The sequence below is a fragment of the Phyllostomus discolor genome, chromosome 10, assembly GCF_004126475.2.
Source record: "Phyllostomus discolor isolate MPI-MPIP mPhyDis1 chromosome 10, mPhyDis1.pri.v3, whole genome shotgun sequence".
NCBI classification, from domain to species: domain Eukaryota; kingdom Metazoa; phylum Chordata; class Mammalia; order Chiroptera; family Phyllostomidae; genus Phyllostomus; species Phyllostomus discolor.
This window is the reverse complement of record NC_040912.2, coordinates 85,162,413-85,181,365: the sequence shown is the minus strand read 5'-3', so window position 1 is coordinate 85,181,365 and position 18,953 is coordinate 85,162,413. Positions and strand designations below refer to the sequence as shown.

Sequence of the window (18,953 nt, the reverse complement as noted above, 5' to 3'; positions counted from 1 at the left end):
CTCCATGACGGGCATTACTGCAGAGTGATGCCTTTTATGAGTTTTCCCATGTTTGATTTTCAACTCGAATGCAAATTTCAGAGGCCTGAAAGGCAGGAACATGCTGATTTTAAGTAACTTTGTGAATATATATCCTACTTTATTAATCCCTACACCACCAACCTGAGCTCAGCCCCTGGGGTCTGTGATTTACTGTCCTTCCAACCTGGGATGCACCACCTGGTGCCTGCGGCCCAGACGGCCTGGGAGGAGTGGAGGGCAGGAGCAGTGCAATTGGGCCAGCCTGACAGCTAGCACAGTCTGACGTATGAAATAAACACAGGAAGGAAGCCAGGAGTCTGCACGAACCAGGAACCCCGGGTGTCTCCCGGTGGCTGTGGGTCCTCAGTATCCAACCGAGGGACTTAAGTTCATGGGTCAGGTATGGGTGTAGATAGTCCTCGATCATTCGATTCTTTTCTTGATCTGCATTCACATTCTTGACTGCACCCTGTGACATGTCAGCCTGTCCCATAATCTGGACTCCTGCCTGGGCCACTAGGGTTTGCCCTGGCTGGCTAATGATGCAGAGAGACCTTGGAGGTGGAGAAACCCAGTCCTCACTTGCATGGCAGGCTGCTCCTGGCAGGATAAAGTGGCCCAGTTAAATGAATGCGTTGGTGTGCCCCCAGTGTTTAATTCTTGTGCCATTTGAATGGAAAAAAATCCCACTTGTGTTTTTGGAAAATGGATAAAGTTATTTTAAATTTCACAAGGAAAAATAATGGTAAAAAAAAGCAGAAGATTTTTTTAAAGAGTAGAAAAGACAACCCTTCCAAGAAATAAAACTTCAAATTATGCATGTATATTATTTTTTAATCCTCACCCAAGGATATATTTATTGATTTTAGAGAGAGGACAAGAGGGAGAAAGGGAGGGATTGGGGGGGGGGCGGCGAGAGGGAGTGGGAGGAAGGGAGGGAAAGAGAAAAATCAATCCAACAGGTTGCCCCCATATGTGCCCCGACCAGGGATCAAACACCTGCAACCTAGGCATGTACCCTGACTGGGAATCGAAACTGCATCCTCTTGGTGTACAGGATGATGCTCCAACCAACTGAGCCACCTGGCCAAGGCCATGCATATTATTTTATCTACATACAATTAGCGTGGTACTAGTGTAAGAATAGGTCAGTGGTGAAGAAGACACAGATTAATAAGTATCAGCAATTTAATATTGCACTTTAAAGGGGAATTATCATCACAGAACATCAAAGACTTATTTAATAAGTGATGTAGCAATCATTGGTTAACTATTCAATAAGAAAATCTAGAGCCTCACTTCATATCACATATCAATATAAACATCAAACAGACTGAGATCAAAATCATTCTACAAATACCTAGAGGAAAACAAAATTGAACGTTGATCAGATTTCTGGGTGCAGACCAACTTTCTAAATGTCAAAGCCACATAAGCAATCACCAAAAGAATCGCTAAGTTTGACTACATAAAATTTAAAACTTCAGTATTTCATTAAGCAACTAAGCAGCATAGAAACCACACAATAAATTGGAAATAATACTAACAAAAATTACGCCAGGCAAAAAAAATGACTCCTCTTAGTGCCTCCAGGAGCCGTGCGAAGTGGTGACAAGAGCGGAAGGACCCCCCGGGACGAGTGAGCATATCGCATTCCAGGCAGACAATTGACGGAAGAGGGACCACGTGTCCCCGGCGTGCAGTTCGAAACCGTGATTGGGTTCCGTCACAAAACATTCCCTTAAAACAAAATGTCATTCTCATCTGAAAAACCAGCAAAAAAGCTTGCAAACGGCAATATCTCACTTGGACAAGAGTGAGAGGAAACGGACACCCTCAGACACCTGCGAGTCAACAATTTGTCGGCACCACCGAGACCCTGAAGAACACGAACACAGTTTCTCCCGGCGCTCCCACCTCCGGCAGCCTGTCACAGTCAGCGGTTCAAAGGCTGATTGCTTCTGCCCTGCTTGTCACCTCTCATTCTGGATTTCATTCCTCACGAGTTCGCTGCCTTCCCCGCGAGGCTGTCAGCCTGATGCGAAGGGGTGTCTGTCTTCCTCACAGCAGGGGTGGGCAGACGAGAGAGGCCCCTAATGCCAGTTCAGAGTGGACTTCGGCCAGCCCTGCAGGCACAACGCAGAAAGGGAACAGGCTTGCTCTTCCAGCAGGGAGAGCTGGAACGGTTAGGTAAATCTGCAAGCACACGGATAATGGAAACCATTAAAATGATGCCTGTAAAAAGTGCCAACAGGACAGCGAATGGTTGCGTTCTGATGGTGGAGAGTAAGCACACGAAATCGATGTGCGGTCTGGTTTCTACACGTAGACAGAGAAAAGAAAAACATGTACATCTATCACCTATTTTAAGAATACAAGAGGCCCAAGATGGGGAGTCTAAAATGACGCCCTGGGTGGGACTGGGACCCATCGGCCGCCCACGCGGAGAGAGCCAGGCAAGGACGGGTGCTCGTCTCAGCCCTGCCATTGGGTGGACAGAGGAAGAACCTCCGCGAAGAAATTGAAGTACAATCCAGGGATCACCCTGGCGTGTGTTTTAAATCCGTACTGCCAGCGTGATTCAAAGAACCTCAAGCGGAGAATTTAACCCGAAATAGGCTTGGGTTGGTGGCGCCCCCAAATGGCTGACAAAAAGCAAACACGGATCTCTGGGGAGAACAGGACCTCCGAGAGGCGGGCAGCAACTGGGAGTCACCGCAGCGATGCGAGCCAGTGAAAGATCCCGCATCGCATCCCGGGACTGATGCAGCAGGACACGCAAAGCCTTAAAAGGGGCCGGCTCGGGGGTGAGACTACAGACCAAAAGCACTTTAATGTAATGCCTGTTTTATACGCACTATGTTTTTATAGATTGCAGACATATTTAGATGATGTGGATTTAGTTTACATAATGTATTTTATATAGTGACGGTATATTTAGCATTTGGAAAGCAAAGTAATTTCATTTTAAACTTTTGACGTAGGGGGGTTTTCGAGGAACTCGTTGAAAAACACAACATTATCCCAACATTATCCTGAGTGTGAGGGCCCTTCATCCCTCCTTGCCCCTCACCCTGGTCTCCCACCAGAGCCATCCCGATAACTCAGTCCAGTGAGCCCCCTTCCTGCTGTCTTGTGAGAGTCCAGCAACACAGAGAAGGTAACTGAGGGTCAGACTGTGAATGTGTTGAGAGGGGTGTCATCACCATCATTAACATTTTTTTACTTATTTTTAGAGAGGGGGAGGGGAGGGAGAAAGAGAGGGAGAGAAACATCACCGGGTGCTGTAAGTGCCCGACCAGGAATAGAACCAGCGACCTTCCGCTTTGCCCTTTTTAGGAAGACGCCCAGCCAACTGAGCCACACGGGTCAGGGCGCCATCCTTAACAGTTTTGAGCACTGTCATGTGCAAGCTACTGGACTACCGCTGGCAGGAGGGGCCCGCTGTACGGAGGCACCAATCTCCTGTTGGCTTAGCTGACAAAGGGTCGTGAGCGCCCCTTACGGGCCGCGGTAGGAATTGGAAGACAGACACTAAGGCCGGGGCGCTAGAACCCGCACGTCTGGGAAGACGGGACGAGGCGCTAGATTTGGGGTTTGGACATTTGGGGCTTCTGTGTATACAGAACATTGACTGGGGTGTGGGCATTAGGTGTTTATTTCCTGGGGGTCGAGGGCGGGGCTCACACAAAAGATCAGGAAACTGAAGTCCCTTGGGGAGAATGAGCCAAGTCAGGCCTAAAGCTTTGGAAATGAAGGATTTTCTAGGGCCCCTATGTTGTAGTTTACAACAATAGCATTTTGAGTGCCCCCACCACTGGGGTGAATCTGGTGGCTGGATCTCTCTTTCAGAGGAGGAGGGAGTCAGAATTGGGAATAGCTATTAAAATAATGGGAAAGAACATGGTGAGGAGAGAGACCTGTTCAGACACCTGACTCATCCAACGTTCAGAAAGGCCTTTGGGAAGGACTCACGGGGTGCACGCTGGGCGTTACCCCGGGGTGTTCATGCAGACCCTCATCCCGAGCGCCAGAGACATGCTGACAGTAAGATCTAACCCCTCTTCCCAGGGGGATGATCGATGACTGCCCAAGACTGCTACTTCGAGGCCAAGAATCTACGACATAACAATAAAGAACCTATTTATGCAGCATTTTGCCCCCCCCCCCACTCCAAATAGGGACTGCTTTCATCGTATAGGCTTAGTTCAACCTCTCCCCGACTCCCCAAGGAGAGGTGACCGTCCCCCACGCTCCCTGGAAACTCAGTCTGAAATGGATGGGGAGCCCCAGGCAGGGCCCAGGGAGGCCAGGGCTCACTAGACGGGGCTGGGGACACGCCACTCGGGGCCGGACCCCAGGCCCCAGCCCAAGTCCAGCAGCACCTGGCAGGCAGTGCTCCCTCTCGTGAGTGCTTCAGTTCCCAGCACAGCGGCGGTCTGGCCGCGCACCCAGGATTATGTAACGCACATCTGTCATGGTCTATGTGACAGGGGGGCTTAAAAAAAATAATAGTGACATATAAAATTCACAGCGATAGTTATCCCACGGGATCCTAGGTGAGACGGCACCATCACCCAGGCACAGGTAGTCAGATCCAGGTGGATGTGCGGCAGGTCACCACGCACTTCCCACACCCGAGCGCGCATCGGCATCCAGGCACTCTCAAACCAGGCACGCAGTTCAGGGGAGCCCGCTGGGAGGACTCCTTCTCCGGCGGGAGGGCGGCGGGGGCAGGGCGGGGCCGCACGGGGCAGGTGCGGGCCTCGGGCGGCGGGAGCGCGGGGCTCCGGGGGCCGGCCCGCGAGGCGAGTTCCGCAGCCCGCCCCGGCGCCCGCCCCTCGCCGCCCGCGGCTCCTCCTCGCTTCGCCATGGTGGAGCGAGGCGACGCGGCGCCGCTGCTGCGCTGGGCCGAGGGCCCCGCCGTCTCCCCGCCGCAGGCCCCGGAGCTGCAGGCTGGAGGCCGGGGCTGGGGCGGCGGCGGGAGCGGCCGGGTGGCCGCGGAGCCGCGGAGGAGGCGGGAGACCGAGGAGCTGGGTGCCTCCGAGGTGCTGCTGCAGCCCGGGCGCCTGGAGCTGGGCGACGTGGAGGAGGACCAGGTGGTGGCCGTGTTCGTGGTCACCTTCGATCCCCGCTCGGGTGAGAGCCTCTCGGGGGACCAGGGCGGGGAGAGGGTCGCCGCCCCCACACCGGGCTCGGCGGGTGGCGAGTGGCGGGGGAGGGGCTCGCGGCGCGCGCGCCCACACACCTGCACCCCCACCCCGCCGCCGGGCTCCTGCCGAGCGAGCGGGCTGAGTGCGTGCGGTCTGGGGGTCTGGGCGCGGGACGCGGGGCTTTGTTCGCCGCACCCTCCGACCCCCTCTGCTTTCCGTCCCCCAGCTTCTCAGCAGCTCGGGGTCGGTGCCCCCGGCCCCATTGCCTTGTTTGCGCTTCCCCAGTAACAGAGGGTCCTGTTTGCGGCCACGGACACACGGGCTTTTGTTTTGTTTTCGTGTTGGGCTGAAAGCCGCCCCCCCCCCCCCACGCACCTTTAAGAGGAGGAATGCCCTGCAGGTTAACTCCTGAAACTGAGTGTCCGAAGCTCGCCCCCGCCCTCCCCACACCCACCCCGCCCTCCACCTGTCCCTGCTCGGGAACTTTCTAAGCGGCCGAAGTCACTTTCTCCGATCGTATTATTTTGAGGAATTAATGTGGGCGGTGTTTGGAGGGAGGAGGGGCATGGGCTTGGGGGACTGAGCTGGAGACCCATTGAAGAAGACCGGGGAAGCCTGCTCAGGTGGGCCCTTGGTGTCGGGAGAACTGAAAGGTGGTGGCAGGTAGCCTGCACCCGGGCCACCCGGTCAGGAAGCGTGCACTTTCGCGGTGAGAGACGTCACGGGGTCAGAAGTGAGGGGACAGATCCCTCTCTCCGCAGTCCTGACCTGCGAGGGGCCTCTCACTCGGAGAGCTGCTTCGTGGTCGCCTTTGGAGGCTGGAGGTCGAGGTCATGACTCCGGGGTTTACTAACGCCCAGGTGTGCCTTTGTGTCCACGAACTCCCGCCGAGTTGCTGGCCTGCGGAGGGCCTGTTAGGGAAAGATGCACACCTGCTACTTTCTGGAATTCCCCTCCTGGTCCTGCCACGGTGAGCGGGGACCCATTCTGGAGAGTTGGATGGGTGCCGTGCAGTGGGGTGAAGCATGGTAAGGACCCTGAGAAGGGGGTGCAGACAGGGCAGCAGCGAGGGTGCCCGCGGGGTAATGTGACTGTGCTCAGGGAGTATGCACCAGCGAGACACCGTGGTGGCCTGCACTGGGAGGAGACCAGGCCTCTGGTTCTGCCTGTCCCTTGGCGGCACCCCCGTGGCTCTCACATGGTTTGGACTGCGGCCCACCCCGTGAAATTAATTTGACATCGGATCAACATCCGCACGTGCACACATTCGTGACTCCCGCAGAAGTGTCACGAAATAGTACCAACCTCTTGTACGTGTGTGTAGTGCGTGCTGGTGCTTCCCAATCCATTTGTAAAAATGTGTGTGCTAGTCACACATCGATTCACATATGCTCAGGCCTCCCAGACACCAGTCGTTTGCAAAGCTGTTCTTTTTTGACCAAAGCAACCCTTCCTGCTAGACAAAAACAGATACTTTGCCATATTCATTATACCTTAGCGCGTCACCTACAGGTCAATATAGCAGGTCCTCCAATGACATTGTTTCATTCAACTGCTTTTGTGATAACATTGATGGCGGGGGTGGGAATTGATTCCTGACCAGGGCCGCTGTCTGTGGAGTTGTCCCATTTTTCCCTGTCCCTGTGTGGGTTTTCTCCTGGGACTCCGGTCTCGCCACCCCCTCCCCCCGCTCCGACTCCCCACATCCCAGGGATGGGGGCATGAGGTGAATGGCGTTTCTAAATGGCCCCTTCATATGAGTGAGTGTGAGTGTGGGCGCGAGTGTGTCCTGTGGTGGACAGGTGTCCTGGTCAGGTTGGTTCCCACCCGCGCCCTGGGCTGCCAGGAGAGGCTCCAGCCACCTGCGACCCTTAACTGGCACGAGCGGACTGGAAAAGAGTTATTTTACTTGTTTGTGTTCATCTTCCTCAAATGCACGCGGAGCTAACATTTCCTTCAACGTTTAATATTCGAAGCGTTTTTCGGGGCCTTTATTTAGAAGTTTGGTGATGTTTTTGAGACCAGAAATAGGCTGTAGGAACCTACCTCTTGCTTCTGTCCATTAGCCTTTGGTAAAATTGGTTTTGTCATATGCCCTTTCACTCTAAAGCCTCAGTTGTGAACACCCGAGGGTCCAGGTTAAGTGAGGACTTCCTGTTGATGAGAGGGTGAGATTCAGTGTGGGAAGTGCTGGACAGTAGCAGACGAAACGGGGCGTCGGCGGGGGTCTGCCTGAGCAGGGAGGGGCAGGAGGGAGGAAAGGCCCGTGTCAGCCACAGGTGCAGCGGCTACAGATGAAAGCAGGGCCGGCGCCCTCACCCTGCCAGGGCCGTGGCCGGCACAGCCGGTCCTCACGGGGGCGTGGGTTCGCGTGGGCCAGGCCCCAGCCCCGTGCGTCGTGGTTTTTCAGGCCACGGTCAGTGTGGAAAGAAGGGATTGCGAATGATACCCGGACACTGACGTCACGCAGGCAGGCATTTTGCTATAAGGCAGTTTGTTTCATTTGATCCTGGTCCCCACTGTTACCGGGTGATCACTTATGTGATCACTTACACCCAGTTTATACGTGAGGCCGTCACTCTTCTGGATGCAGAAGAAGAGAGTAACTCTTTTGTACCGTTAGGTACGAGGTTTGGAAGGCTGGGTTGGGTATCCGCAGGGACAAATCTGAGAAGACGTTCTTTTCACTGGACTCGTGGTTTGAAAACGATGGTTGATGTGGGACCTACAAATGACTGAGGACTTAGGGGTTTGTGGGTGTATGTGTGCATGTACACACACACACACACACACACACTCTCTCTCACTCTGACATCCACACACTCAGCCTTTATCTGTGGCAGGGAGTCCCTCGGATGGCGGTGCTGGCCATCGGGGCCACAAAGCTGCTATTGAAACCAGGCCCAGAGGCTCGCGGCGCAAGCTGGCGGGAGAGGGTGGCGGCCAGGGTACCGCTTTCCCGTGTGTTCAACCCACCCTGTAGGGCCCCGATTTAAAATTTTTATTTTGTTCTGTGGGTTTCTAGTAACGTGTCCTCACTTTCCTCTGTTTAGTGAAGGGGAAAGGCATCGTCACACTTGGAAACCCGCCCTCCCCCTCCCTACGGAGGGGCACAGCTGTCTCTCCCCGGGACTGAGGGCTTGCGTGCGCGCCCGAGGCAGATAAAGCTTCAGACCCGCAGTGCGGGACACCTGTGACTCCTTCTCCTTGGGCTGCTTGTTCACGATGTCCACTTTGAGTGGCTACAGTTTCCCCAGAGTTATTGTCTGGGTGTGTGGGGGCAATTCCTGCCCTGTGTGTGTTTGTATTGGGGCAGCCTGGGGGGTAGGGGGGGTGACGGGGGCGGGCAGAGAGCCCACTGAGATCTTTAAGATGTTTCTTTCCCTTTTGTCCTCCCGATTAAGGATGAATTACTCTCTGTGCCTCCCTCCATCGCTGCCAGTGCCTCAATTACACCTAAACACCCATTTAATGCGCTGCACCTGAATGCTCCTATGTTTATGCCAAATGAGTGCACACAAATCACACCCACGCATTCCAATCTGCATACCCTCTCCGCGCGTCCAATGACGCACGAGCGTTTTCTTTCCAACAGTGGGGCCGGAGGAGTAGCCCGGGGACGAGGGTAGGTGAGGTGTCTGGGGCCTGACCTGGACGCCGCCCAGGGCATCTGACGTGTGCAGCCAGTGAGTGGCTGCAGCCATGGGTGGGGCCGTGACAACGTGGAGTGAGAATGGGGAATCGGGAGGATGATGTTGAGATACGAAGAGCAGTCCCGAGAGTGGCTGGCTGGCGGAGACCAGGAGAAGGCCAGTTCCGAGAGCCAGCAGGAAGGCCTGAGGAGGATGAACGCGGCCACGTCCTCTCTCCGCCGTTTCCATCAGACGGCAGAGAAATACGGTTGCGGTCAGTCTCATCAACCCTACGTTGGCAGGACCTTTCCCAGGCTGCTGGTGACTCGCCTGCCGTGGTTTTCAGAAGGAAGTCCCCGTGTGGCTCACCGCCGTGAATTTGGTTTTTCCTCTGCAAAGTCTATGGAGGGTAAACCGGGGCGGGCATTCTAGCGCCCACCAGGGACTAAGCGCCTACTGTGTGTCGGGAACTATGCCGGGCATTTCAAGGACCTCGCTTCCAATCCCAACAGTCTTCTCTGTGACGACGAGAAAAACCGAGGGCCAGGGCTGCCAAGTCGTCTCCAGTCACAGAGCAGGAGGGACGGAGCCCAGTGGTGGTCCTGGGCGGCCTGTCTCCAGGGCGGGCCCTCCTTGCCCCTACCGCACGGCCCTGGGTAAAAGGATACGAGGCCTGAGAGGTGGGAGGTTGTTTTCTTTTTCTTTTTTTTTTTTTTTAAGATTTTATTTATTTATATTTTTAGGGAGAGAGAGAGAGAGAGAAACATCAATGTGCAGTTGCTGGGGGTTATGGCCTGCAACCCAGGAATGTACCTTTGCTGGGAATCGAACCTGGGACACTTTGGTTCCCAGCCCGCGCTCAATCCACTGAGCTACGCCAGCCAGGGCAGGTTGTTTTCCATGTAAAATTCATGCCCTGGAAGTCGGCTCTGGGTTGGCATGGGGCTGACTTGAATTTCCTCCTGCCTCAAGTTTCTTTATGCTGCCTCCTTCTTCCTTGGCTTTGGGGAGGTCCTCCTCCTAGGTGGGTTTCAGATTACATAGTTACAGTGAATTAAGACCAAAACCAAGTGATAACAGGCTGTTTACTTTTCTGGTGCCGGTGTCTGAGCCAACTCATCTCTTGAGGTCTCTTCCCTGTGGTGTAGGGGCCGCGAGGACTCTGGTACCCCTCATCCTCCCCTCTGGAAGTAGGGCATGGGTAGGGCACAGGAGAGTGGAAACCGAGGCCCACGGTGGAGAGGGGAAAGCTGGCCCGGGGAGCCGCACCCGGACCTCCAGTGGAGGCAGCCGCTGCTTCCGGCGTGAGACCTCACCTCGGGAGGGGATCCTCAACTGGGAAACACCTGACCGTGAACGAGAAGGGGGAAGGAAGCCGTGTATTTCCCGTTAGCAAGAGGCTGTCTTGGCTCCAGAACATGGCCTTTTCTACTTTAAATACATGAGATGAGCTTCCTCACAGGCAGCCGGGGCTAATGCCTGTTCTCCCCAAGAAATGGTGGCTCAGGAACTCCGCATGTGCCCCGGGGGTCTGGTCACTTCACGTTGAAGCAGAAATAAAAGACAGAGGCAGCCCTGGGCGCAGATGGGACGGAGTGTGTGTCGCCGAGCCGAGGAGCTTGTAACACGTCGCCAGCTCTGAGAGGCCCGCACACAGAGCTGCCAGGCTGACCTTGGAGCGGCAGCCACGTCCACAGCCGGGCTCTCGGCATCGCTCTCTGGCTCCCCGTGAGTAATTGAGCTGCCAACCCAGTAAGCTGTTTGTCCAAGTTCCTTTAAACATGAATATATTTGCCTTTGCAGGAGCCCAGGTTATGTTCCACCAGTATTTACTGAGTGACTGACTGCATGTACACAGTGCAGGCTGCCTCCTTTGTTCCCCAGCCGTCCTGTGGACCCCTCCCCAGAAGGTCTCTTTGTAGCTGGAGGCTGGGCAGGGCCTGTAGGTACCTGTCGTAGCCCAAGAAAAGGGTAGGTGTGGAGACAGAAGGAGAGAGAACGAGGGGGAACAGGCATGGTCCATGGTGACGTGTCCCTCTTTGATTGACTGCCCCTGGGTGAGCCCTTCTGTCGAATCTGTCCCAGCCCCAGGTCCCTGGCCGAGTGCCCACAGTGTGGTGAGCACGTTTGGGAAACCACAGGGCTGCGCGGGCGGGGCGGGGGGAGGCTAAGTTTCTCCAGCGCTACATGACTCGCCCCAAGGACTGCTGCGTTTGTGAAATCACTTCCCGCTCAGCCTCAGTGCCGGGGGTGTCCAAACTGCAGCCCACAGGCCGTGTGCTGCCCAGGGTGGCTGTGAATGCGGCCCAGCACAAAATTATGAATTTACTCAAAACATTATGAGATTTTGTGTGATTACGTGTTGCATTGCGTTTACTGTGTGGCCCAAGGCCACCTCTCTCCTTCCGGTGGGGCCCAGAGACGCCAAAAGGTGGGACACACCCCTGGCACGGTTCGCGTGCAAGCTGGTTTCCAATTCCTGGGGAGAGCACTGTGTTTCTGATACAGGGTGCCCCATAGCCCTGGTGCCTCTTCACCCCCTCCTGATGACACTTCGCCTCAGTAACTTTTCCCCTTTACCAGGGCCTGTATCTCACCTTGTGTTTTTCCACGTCTCAGTTATTTCAATTATGTTCCACAATTTGTTGATTTTTTTAATCCTCTGTAAAGCTGGGAAAACACTACAGTAAAAACCTATATATTCTCCACTTAGGTCTTCATTTGTTGGCATTTCACCGTACTTGCTTCAGCCTCATACAGTCTGTTCTGCTATAAGGTGCAGCGAGTGCTCCTAAGGATCGTACGCCCAAGGAAAGGGTGGGCGTGGAGCAGGAGAGAGAAGGAGGCGGAAAAGGCTCAGTTGATGGTGACTCGTGTCTCTTTGATTGACTGAGAATCACTGCGCTGTGAAAATCATGCAGTAGAAGTCACGGGTTTATGGGGAAAAAATGGGGCAGGGACATAACACTCAAAACTGGCAGGGACGCATTAAAAAAAATGATGGGAAATGAATAAAAAAAAATGATAGGACAGTTTTCCTAGGATCCAGGGTTAAACCCATCAGTACTGAAAACATGGCACTTTACCTTGAAAAAGACCCGAGGTTTGCATATGAAGGAGGGTGCTGGGGGGTTGTGCGTTCCTGGACTGTGGTGGAGGGAGAGATACGGGAAGTGATGGGTGACACACAGGGAGTGGGGGGAACTGGGGGTGTCTGCGGCTTGTGTGGGGGGCCTCATGTGTGCTCCGTGCAGCCCCGTTCAGCTCAGAGCGCTTTCTGTGCTCGCATGGGGAACTTCGTGGTCGGAATCACGGACCAGCCGACAGGAGATCCCCCGTGGTCAGATCGCTCCCTCAGGTCTCAGTCGCTGTGGGACTAGCTCAGTATTTGAGAGAGAAAGCCAAGGTGGGGTGTTAAAGAAAATTTACATTCTAAATGCATACATTAGAAAAGAAAACGCTTTAAAAAGAATGAGTTAAGCGTCCATTTCACGATGTCAGAAAATGAAGGGAATAAACTACAAGGGAAAACACATTTAAAAAATAGCTTTCCGTGTGCACGGTGAAGACCTGCTGGGGTTCTTTTTCAGCTGAAGCTCACGTTCAATACGTTTTGGACCAGTTTCAGGTGTGCAGCTGACTCATATGCCCTACTAAGTGCTCCGCCGTTACCCCAAGCACCCACCTGGCACCACACACAGTCACCACGCTGTCGTTGGCTGTGTCCCCCATGCTGTACCTTACACACCTGTGGCTATTTTGTGACTACCTGTTTGTACTTGTTAATCCCTTCCCCCTTTTCACCCAGTACTCAGCCCCACTCCCTGCCGGCAACCGTCGGCCTGTTCTCTGTCTCTGTGAGTCTGCTTCACTTTTTTTTTTTTTTGGTTTGTTTATTCTGTTCTTAAGGTTCCACACAGAAGTGGGATCATATGGTATTTGTCTTTCTCCAACTGACTTATTTCATTTAGCATAATACCCTCTACGGGCATCCATGGTGTCACAAATAGTAAGATTTCATTCTTTTCTATGACCAAGTAATACTCCATTGTATATATGTGCCACCGCTTTTTTATCCACTCGTCGATTAATGGGCACTTGGGTTGGTTTCATATCTTGGCCATTGTAAATAGTGCAGCAGTGGACATAAAGGCGCATATATTCCTTTGAATTGGTGTTTTGGGCTTCTTTGGATAAATATCCAGAAGTGGAATAGCTGGGTCATAGAGCAGTTCTATTTTTAGTTTTTGGAGGCATCTCCATTCTGCTTTCCACAGTGGCTGCACCAGTCTGCATTCCCACCAACAGTGCACGAGGGTTCCCTCTTCTCCTCATCCTCACCAGCACTTGCTGTTTGTTGATGTATAGATGATGGCCTTCCTGACAGGTGTGAGGCGGTATCTCATTATGGCTGTAATCTGCATCTCCCTGATGACCGGTGATGCTGAGCATCTCTCATGTGTCTGTTGGCCATCTGTGCGTCCTCTTCGGAAAAGTGTGGGCTCGTGTCCTCTGCCCATGTTTTAAATTGGATTGTTTGGAGGGTTCTTGGTGTTGATTTGCTTGAGTTCTTTGTAGATTTTGGATATTAACTCCTACTAATCAGGTGTATCATTGGTAAATATCTTCTCCCATTCAGTAAATTGTCTTTTCATTCTGTTGATAGTTTCCTTTACTGTGCAAAAACTTTAGTTTGGTACAGTCTTCTGTTTTTTTTTCCTGTGGTTTCCCTTGTGTTCCACACTCTCTTGATTACTATGGTTTTGTAGTAAGTCTCAGAACTGAGTACTATTAGTCCTCTCACTGTTTTTCTTAAATATTGGGCTGGCCAAAAGTTCGTTTAGTTTTTTCCATACAGTGCCTCTAGTAGTGCTTTGTTGTCTTTAACTTCATTCGAGATAATTTTGTCAGATTGTATTGTAACAGCTGTCATATCAGCGTGCATTTAAAAATCCATCAAAATTGGTGACTTTTTGTAGCCATTTTAATATTGAAGATGGAAGAAAATACACATTTTCTGTGTATTATGCTTTATTATTTCAAGAAAGGTAAAAACATGACGGAAATGCAAAAAAGATTTGTACAGTGTATAGAGAAGGTGCTGTGACTGACCAAATGTGTCAAAAGTGGTTCATGATGTTTCTTGGTCCTGTTGACATTTTGGCCAAATAATTCTTTGCGGTGTGGCTGTCTTACGCATTGGAAGACATTTAGCAGCACCCCTGGCCTCTACCCACTAAAAGCCAATATACTCAAAAGTTGGAGAGAGACAACATACTCAAAATATCCAAATCAATAAAGTTACTGATGGAAATGAAAAATGTGTCTTTTATGGAAAAAAACTAAATGGATTTTTTGGCCAGTCCAATGTAATCTCGGCTATTTCGGGCCTCTTGCCTTTCATATAAACTTTAGAATTAATTTGTCAATACCCACAAAGTAACTTGCTGAGGTTTTTATGGAAATTGCCTTGAATCTGTAGCATAAGCAAATGTGAACTTTCCCCTGCTCACATTCTCCCCTAAAACATCCGTTGTGTTGGCACAATTCGGCAAACAGCACATCACAACTGACCGCACCAGACATGGATGTCCTTCCTTCCCCCTGAGCGGTTTGAAAGTAAACGCAGACGTGAGGATCCTTTACTTCTAACACTGGTGCATCAGCGCCCTACGCAGAGGGACACTCGCTGGTGTAACCACACGTGCATTGCCTCTAGGGAAATTAGCATTAAGCCATCAGTTAGCTTTTAGACAACATGCCTGTCGTCAATAGAGCTGAGGGTTTTGGTTTTTGTTTTCGGTTTTCTTTAGTTTTTAATGCCTGTCTTGGGATAATCGCTGTGCTGTGTCGGGATGCGGAGAGGAATAAGCAGAGTCCCTGCCTTGAAGAGGGTCTGTCTCCGGGGAGACAGCGCCAGTACGGTGGAGACAGCAGGCTGGGATGAGGGCCAGGGCTGCTTCCCCCACTTCCCTCGCACTCCAGGAGCGTGTCCTCAGAGCGGCGCTCCCTGGGGGCCCGAGAACTCTGCCCCTAGTGGTGTTCCAGAGCCTGGGCTCCATCCCATAGTCCGTCAGCCTTCCTTCCCCACCCAGAGGGGCTGGCGTCTACCTAGACGGGAAGAGTGGAATGAATAGGAGGTCATTCGGTCCGTCCAACTCTTCCTGTTTCTGTACGTTGTTAAGGAGTGGCCAGGCACCGAGGAACCAGGAGGAAGGCTTTGGGAACCAGCTGAGTAATGGGGACTCAATTCCATAGGTCAGCTGCGTTATGACCTATGTGTTATGGGTTCAACCCTGAATACCAGAGACACAAATTAACAGTGGCTTAAGATAGGTTCTTCTTTATCATGTATCATCAGCCAGGAGATCTCTGGCCCAGGGCTGGCATGTGGGCTCCGATCCATGAGGTCACCCAGGGCCTGGACTCGTGGTGGCTCTTGCTCCTTTGTCCCCTCCATGCTGTGCAGGGAGAGCCCTCCCCTGCGTGATTCAGGATGGCTGGTCACCACCTCCACGTTCCAGGCAGCAGGATGGAGGAAGGGACGGCATTCTCCTTCCCATTAAGGCACGTTTTGGAAACGACCCACCTCACTTTTGTCCACAGCTCATTGGCTAGAATTTGCTCACATAGCCATACCTATGAGCAAAGAAGGTACTGAAAAATGTGCTTGTCATTTGGTTCCGCTTCCTGTAAAAGGAGGAATGGATACTGAGGGTCAACCTATAGCCCCTTGATTACTAGCATTTCTTTTTTAAAAAATGCCTTCTATAAAAATATGCCTTAGATGCCCATCTCTTTTAAAGATTTTTAAAAATTTATTTAAAATTTGCATATGTGCACGTGGTGTCGGCCAAGTTTCAAGCAGGGAGGCGGAACCAGGGACTCAGTGTTGCACAGGGTGGCGGCTGGGCAGACTCCGTGTGAGGCTGTGGTCTTTGTGTCTGGTGATGGAGCTTGGCATGTCCTGGCTGAGCAGTCACGGAAGAAGGGAGTGAAATCGGGGAGAGAGAGAGAGAGCACCACACTGGAACTGATGAGGTGGGAGGGGAGCCTGGGTCAGTCCGGCACTGCCTCCACTTGAACAGCACGGGTGTCCTGATGAAGCTGATGCCCAGATTGCTATGGAACCAAGCACACTCCTGGCTCAGGAGCCAGAAAAGCTGAAAGAGGACCCAGGGGGAGGTGGGCCTGGCCGCCCCCCACCCCTGCCACGGTGTGAGCTGCCTGGTGCTCCCGCCACACCAGCCAGACGTAAATACATCATGTGGCGCTGCTTCACTTCCACCTTCCCAGTCCCAGCGGGAAACTGCAGGGAAGGGAGCTCTGAGCAATGGAGCTCGGCCTCGCCATGCGTGTGCCGCAGATGGCCTACGGCAGTGCTATTTGTAATAGCATCCCGTTGAAAATAAGCTAAGTTAGTATCCACAACTAAGTAAGCAATGTCACATACATAGGGTGGAAGTAATCGATGAACAAACTATTGCTCCAGGCACCAACGTGGATGAATCCTGCAAAAAATATATTGAGTGAAAAGAGACACAGAAGAATGCAAGCTGTGACCACATTTCTAAAATTTTGAGAGCAGCAAAGCTAATGTATGGCGTTAGAGGTCAGGACCATCATCACCTTGGGAGAGGGTTGATGACCCAACGGGGACACGAGAGGCCACTGATGTGCAGACAAAGCCTGCATCTTGGTCTGGGTGCTGGCTACGCAGGCATGTGTACACTGGGGATATTCCCTGAGCCGTGCAGTTGTGACGGCACCTCGTACCGTGTTTTTCTGTGCGCACACAGTGCAGCGTGGAGGTGGATCGAAGTTCCACAAGTCATCGATGCACTCCCCGGGAAGCCGTGTGTGCTGCGCCCTGCTCGCAGCCTCGTTCTTTGCATGCTGCTGTTTTTCTAACTCGTGTTCTCCCTCCCCCGCAGGAAACATGGTGGAATGGTGTTTACCTCAAGACATTGACCTCGAGGGCGTAGAGTTCAAGTCTATGGCCAGCGGGTCCCATAAAATCCAGTCGGATTTCATGTAAGTCCTTGCGGATGGAGTCTTCTCTGTATCATTTCCTCTCCACCCTTTACTTTCCCCAGAGCATAAGGCTTCTTATCGGGGGCCTGCAGCAGGTCCATGTAAATGCCCTGGGAAAAAAATACATATATAGTTTTGTGTTTACATCATTTTTCTAGCAAGAAGGTCCCTACTTTTCATTAGGTTCTCAATGGATTTCATGACCCAAAACAGTGAAGAACTACCACAGAACTTCTTTCCCTTTCTAAGAAATGACTGGACCTCCCGTGAGCTTTGGCTTCCGTGAAAGCGTGGTGTTTTGGTTTAGTTTCAGTTAACTCCAGCTGTTTATGTGCTAAAACTGGGAAGTCCAGCTTTCAGTAAGGCCAGTTGGTAGTCCTGTGTAATCAAGATTCTTGGGAAGAGCGAAGAGCATAGAGGTGATGAAGCGGCTTTAATCTCCTCGGTGGGCTGGAACCCGGACCAGCCAGTGTGAGAAAGGGGAAGGAAACACCACGGCCCTGGTCATGTGCTCTGTTAAAGGCATCAGAGCCCCAGGACATGAGGAAAGGGTCAACACAGTTTATGCTGATGAGGCGGAACTGGTTCCAGACAGGCCCGCGGAGGATCTGTGCGCCCGGTCATCCGTTGTATAGGAGGGAGCGGAGAGAGGGCCCGGAGCAGCAGGCTTGCCAGAGATCAGTCTTGGCTCCAGCTGGATGGCCCTTGGCGAGCTCCATAATCTGTGTGAGCCTTGGATGTCTCGGTCATGAGGCTGAGCAGCTTAGGCTAACTGTCCCCCTGAGGTTCTAGGAATGTGTGTGTTTTAGACTGAGCTTTCTCACATAGAGCCCCAGACACAGTTATTTCTTTTCTTGGGGGCTGCATCTCCAATGGAAAACCAAAGCAACCCAGGTTCTCTGTCTCTGATTTCGAAGCTATTTCCGGAAGGGGCCCTTCTTTGGCCTGGCCTGCTTCGCCAACATGCCCGTGGAGAGCGAGCTGGAGCGCGGGGCACGCATGAAGTCTGTGGGCATCCTGTCTCCGTCCTACACGCTGCTCTACCGGTACATGCACTTCCTGGAGAACCAGGTTCGGTACGTGGCTCACCTACGACGTCTGCAGGGAGGGGAGGCACCGGGGCCTTGCCAGCCGGTGTCCCGGCGAGCCCTCGGCGGTCCGGGTCGTGTGCCCACGCAACAGGCGCCTTTCCAAGAGCATCCACGGCCGTGCTTCCTCACGCCTCGGGTGCAGGCCTTTTGTTTCAACCAGCGTCCTGCATGCTAGTCTTCACACTGTCACGACCGCTGGGGTAGATTTTGCTTTCGGGTTATTCTGCTACTGACATCAATTTGGTCTAATGAAACAGTCTGCTGTCCTGCACACGAGCTTTGTTTTTCTCTGCCGCAACAATTGCCTCCTCGCCCCGGGTGGGCAAACAGACTCTTAGCTTCTTTTAGGCCTCACCCTTTATTATTTAGGGTGATTATTACCGTGTTGGGTGATAGAAAGGGAGTTCCTAGCAGAACCAGCAAAGCCATTTATTAGTCATTGAATATTCTTTTTCATGATGTAAGCACTGCAGTTTCCTTGCAGAGTTTTGAGGGAGAAATCTATCCGTAAACCCTGAAGCACTGTGAAAATGTTAGCACATTTTCCCCTTCGATGGATGTACGTGTGTGCTTTAAAATTCATCCTCTGCATCATACTGTGTTTTGGAAATTTCTCATTGTTTTGATTTTTAATGTAATAATCTTTCTTGATCGTTATCTTTGAAAGAACATGAAATCTATTGCTTGTGGAAAAAACGAACTTACTTAATAATTTATATAGAAGTGCAAGTGAATTTTAAAAAGCCTCCCAAATCTTACCGCTCAAGAGAGACATCCATTCTCAATATGCAGTGAATGCCATTCTAAAATAGAAGCAATTGTGCAAAACTAGGATTCACGTTTTATGAAGATTTAATTTGGTCAAATAGCAACCTGTGTTCATGAACCATATGTAATTTTACTTGTATTGGGAAAAGACGAAATGAAACTGAAGGGATTGTCAAACTTTAAGGGAATTTTTTTCACAGTGAGATATATTATTTCTTGATCTGTTCCCCAAAGTTAAGAAAAAAGATGATGGA

The 18,953-nt window shown here is 52.0% G+C and overlaps 1 protein-coding gene across 1 annotated transcript in view; it reads left to right on the top strand.

Moving 5' to 3' along the window:
- Window positions 1–4,852: 4,852 nt before the first annotated feature.
- DENND11 (DENN domain containing 11) overlaps window positions 4,853–18,953 on the top strand; it is a 34,935-nt gene continuing 20,834 nt past the window's right edge. The window contains exons 1-3 of the mRNA XM_028526131.2: window positions 4,853–5,160; window positions 16,741–16,840; window positions 17,758–17,916. Coding sequence (XP_028381932.1) covers window positions 4,893–5,160; window positions 16,741–16,840; window positions 17,758–17,916 — 527 coding nt within the window. The 5' untranslated portion in view covers window positions 4,853–4,892. The remainder of the gene's footprint in view (window positions 5,161–16,740; window positions 16,841–17,757; window positions 17,917–18,953) is intronic.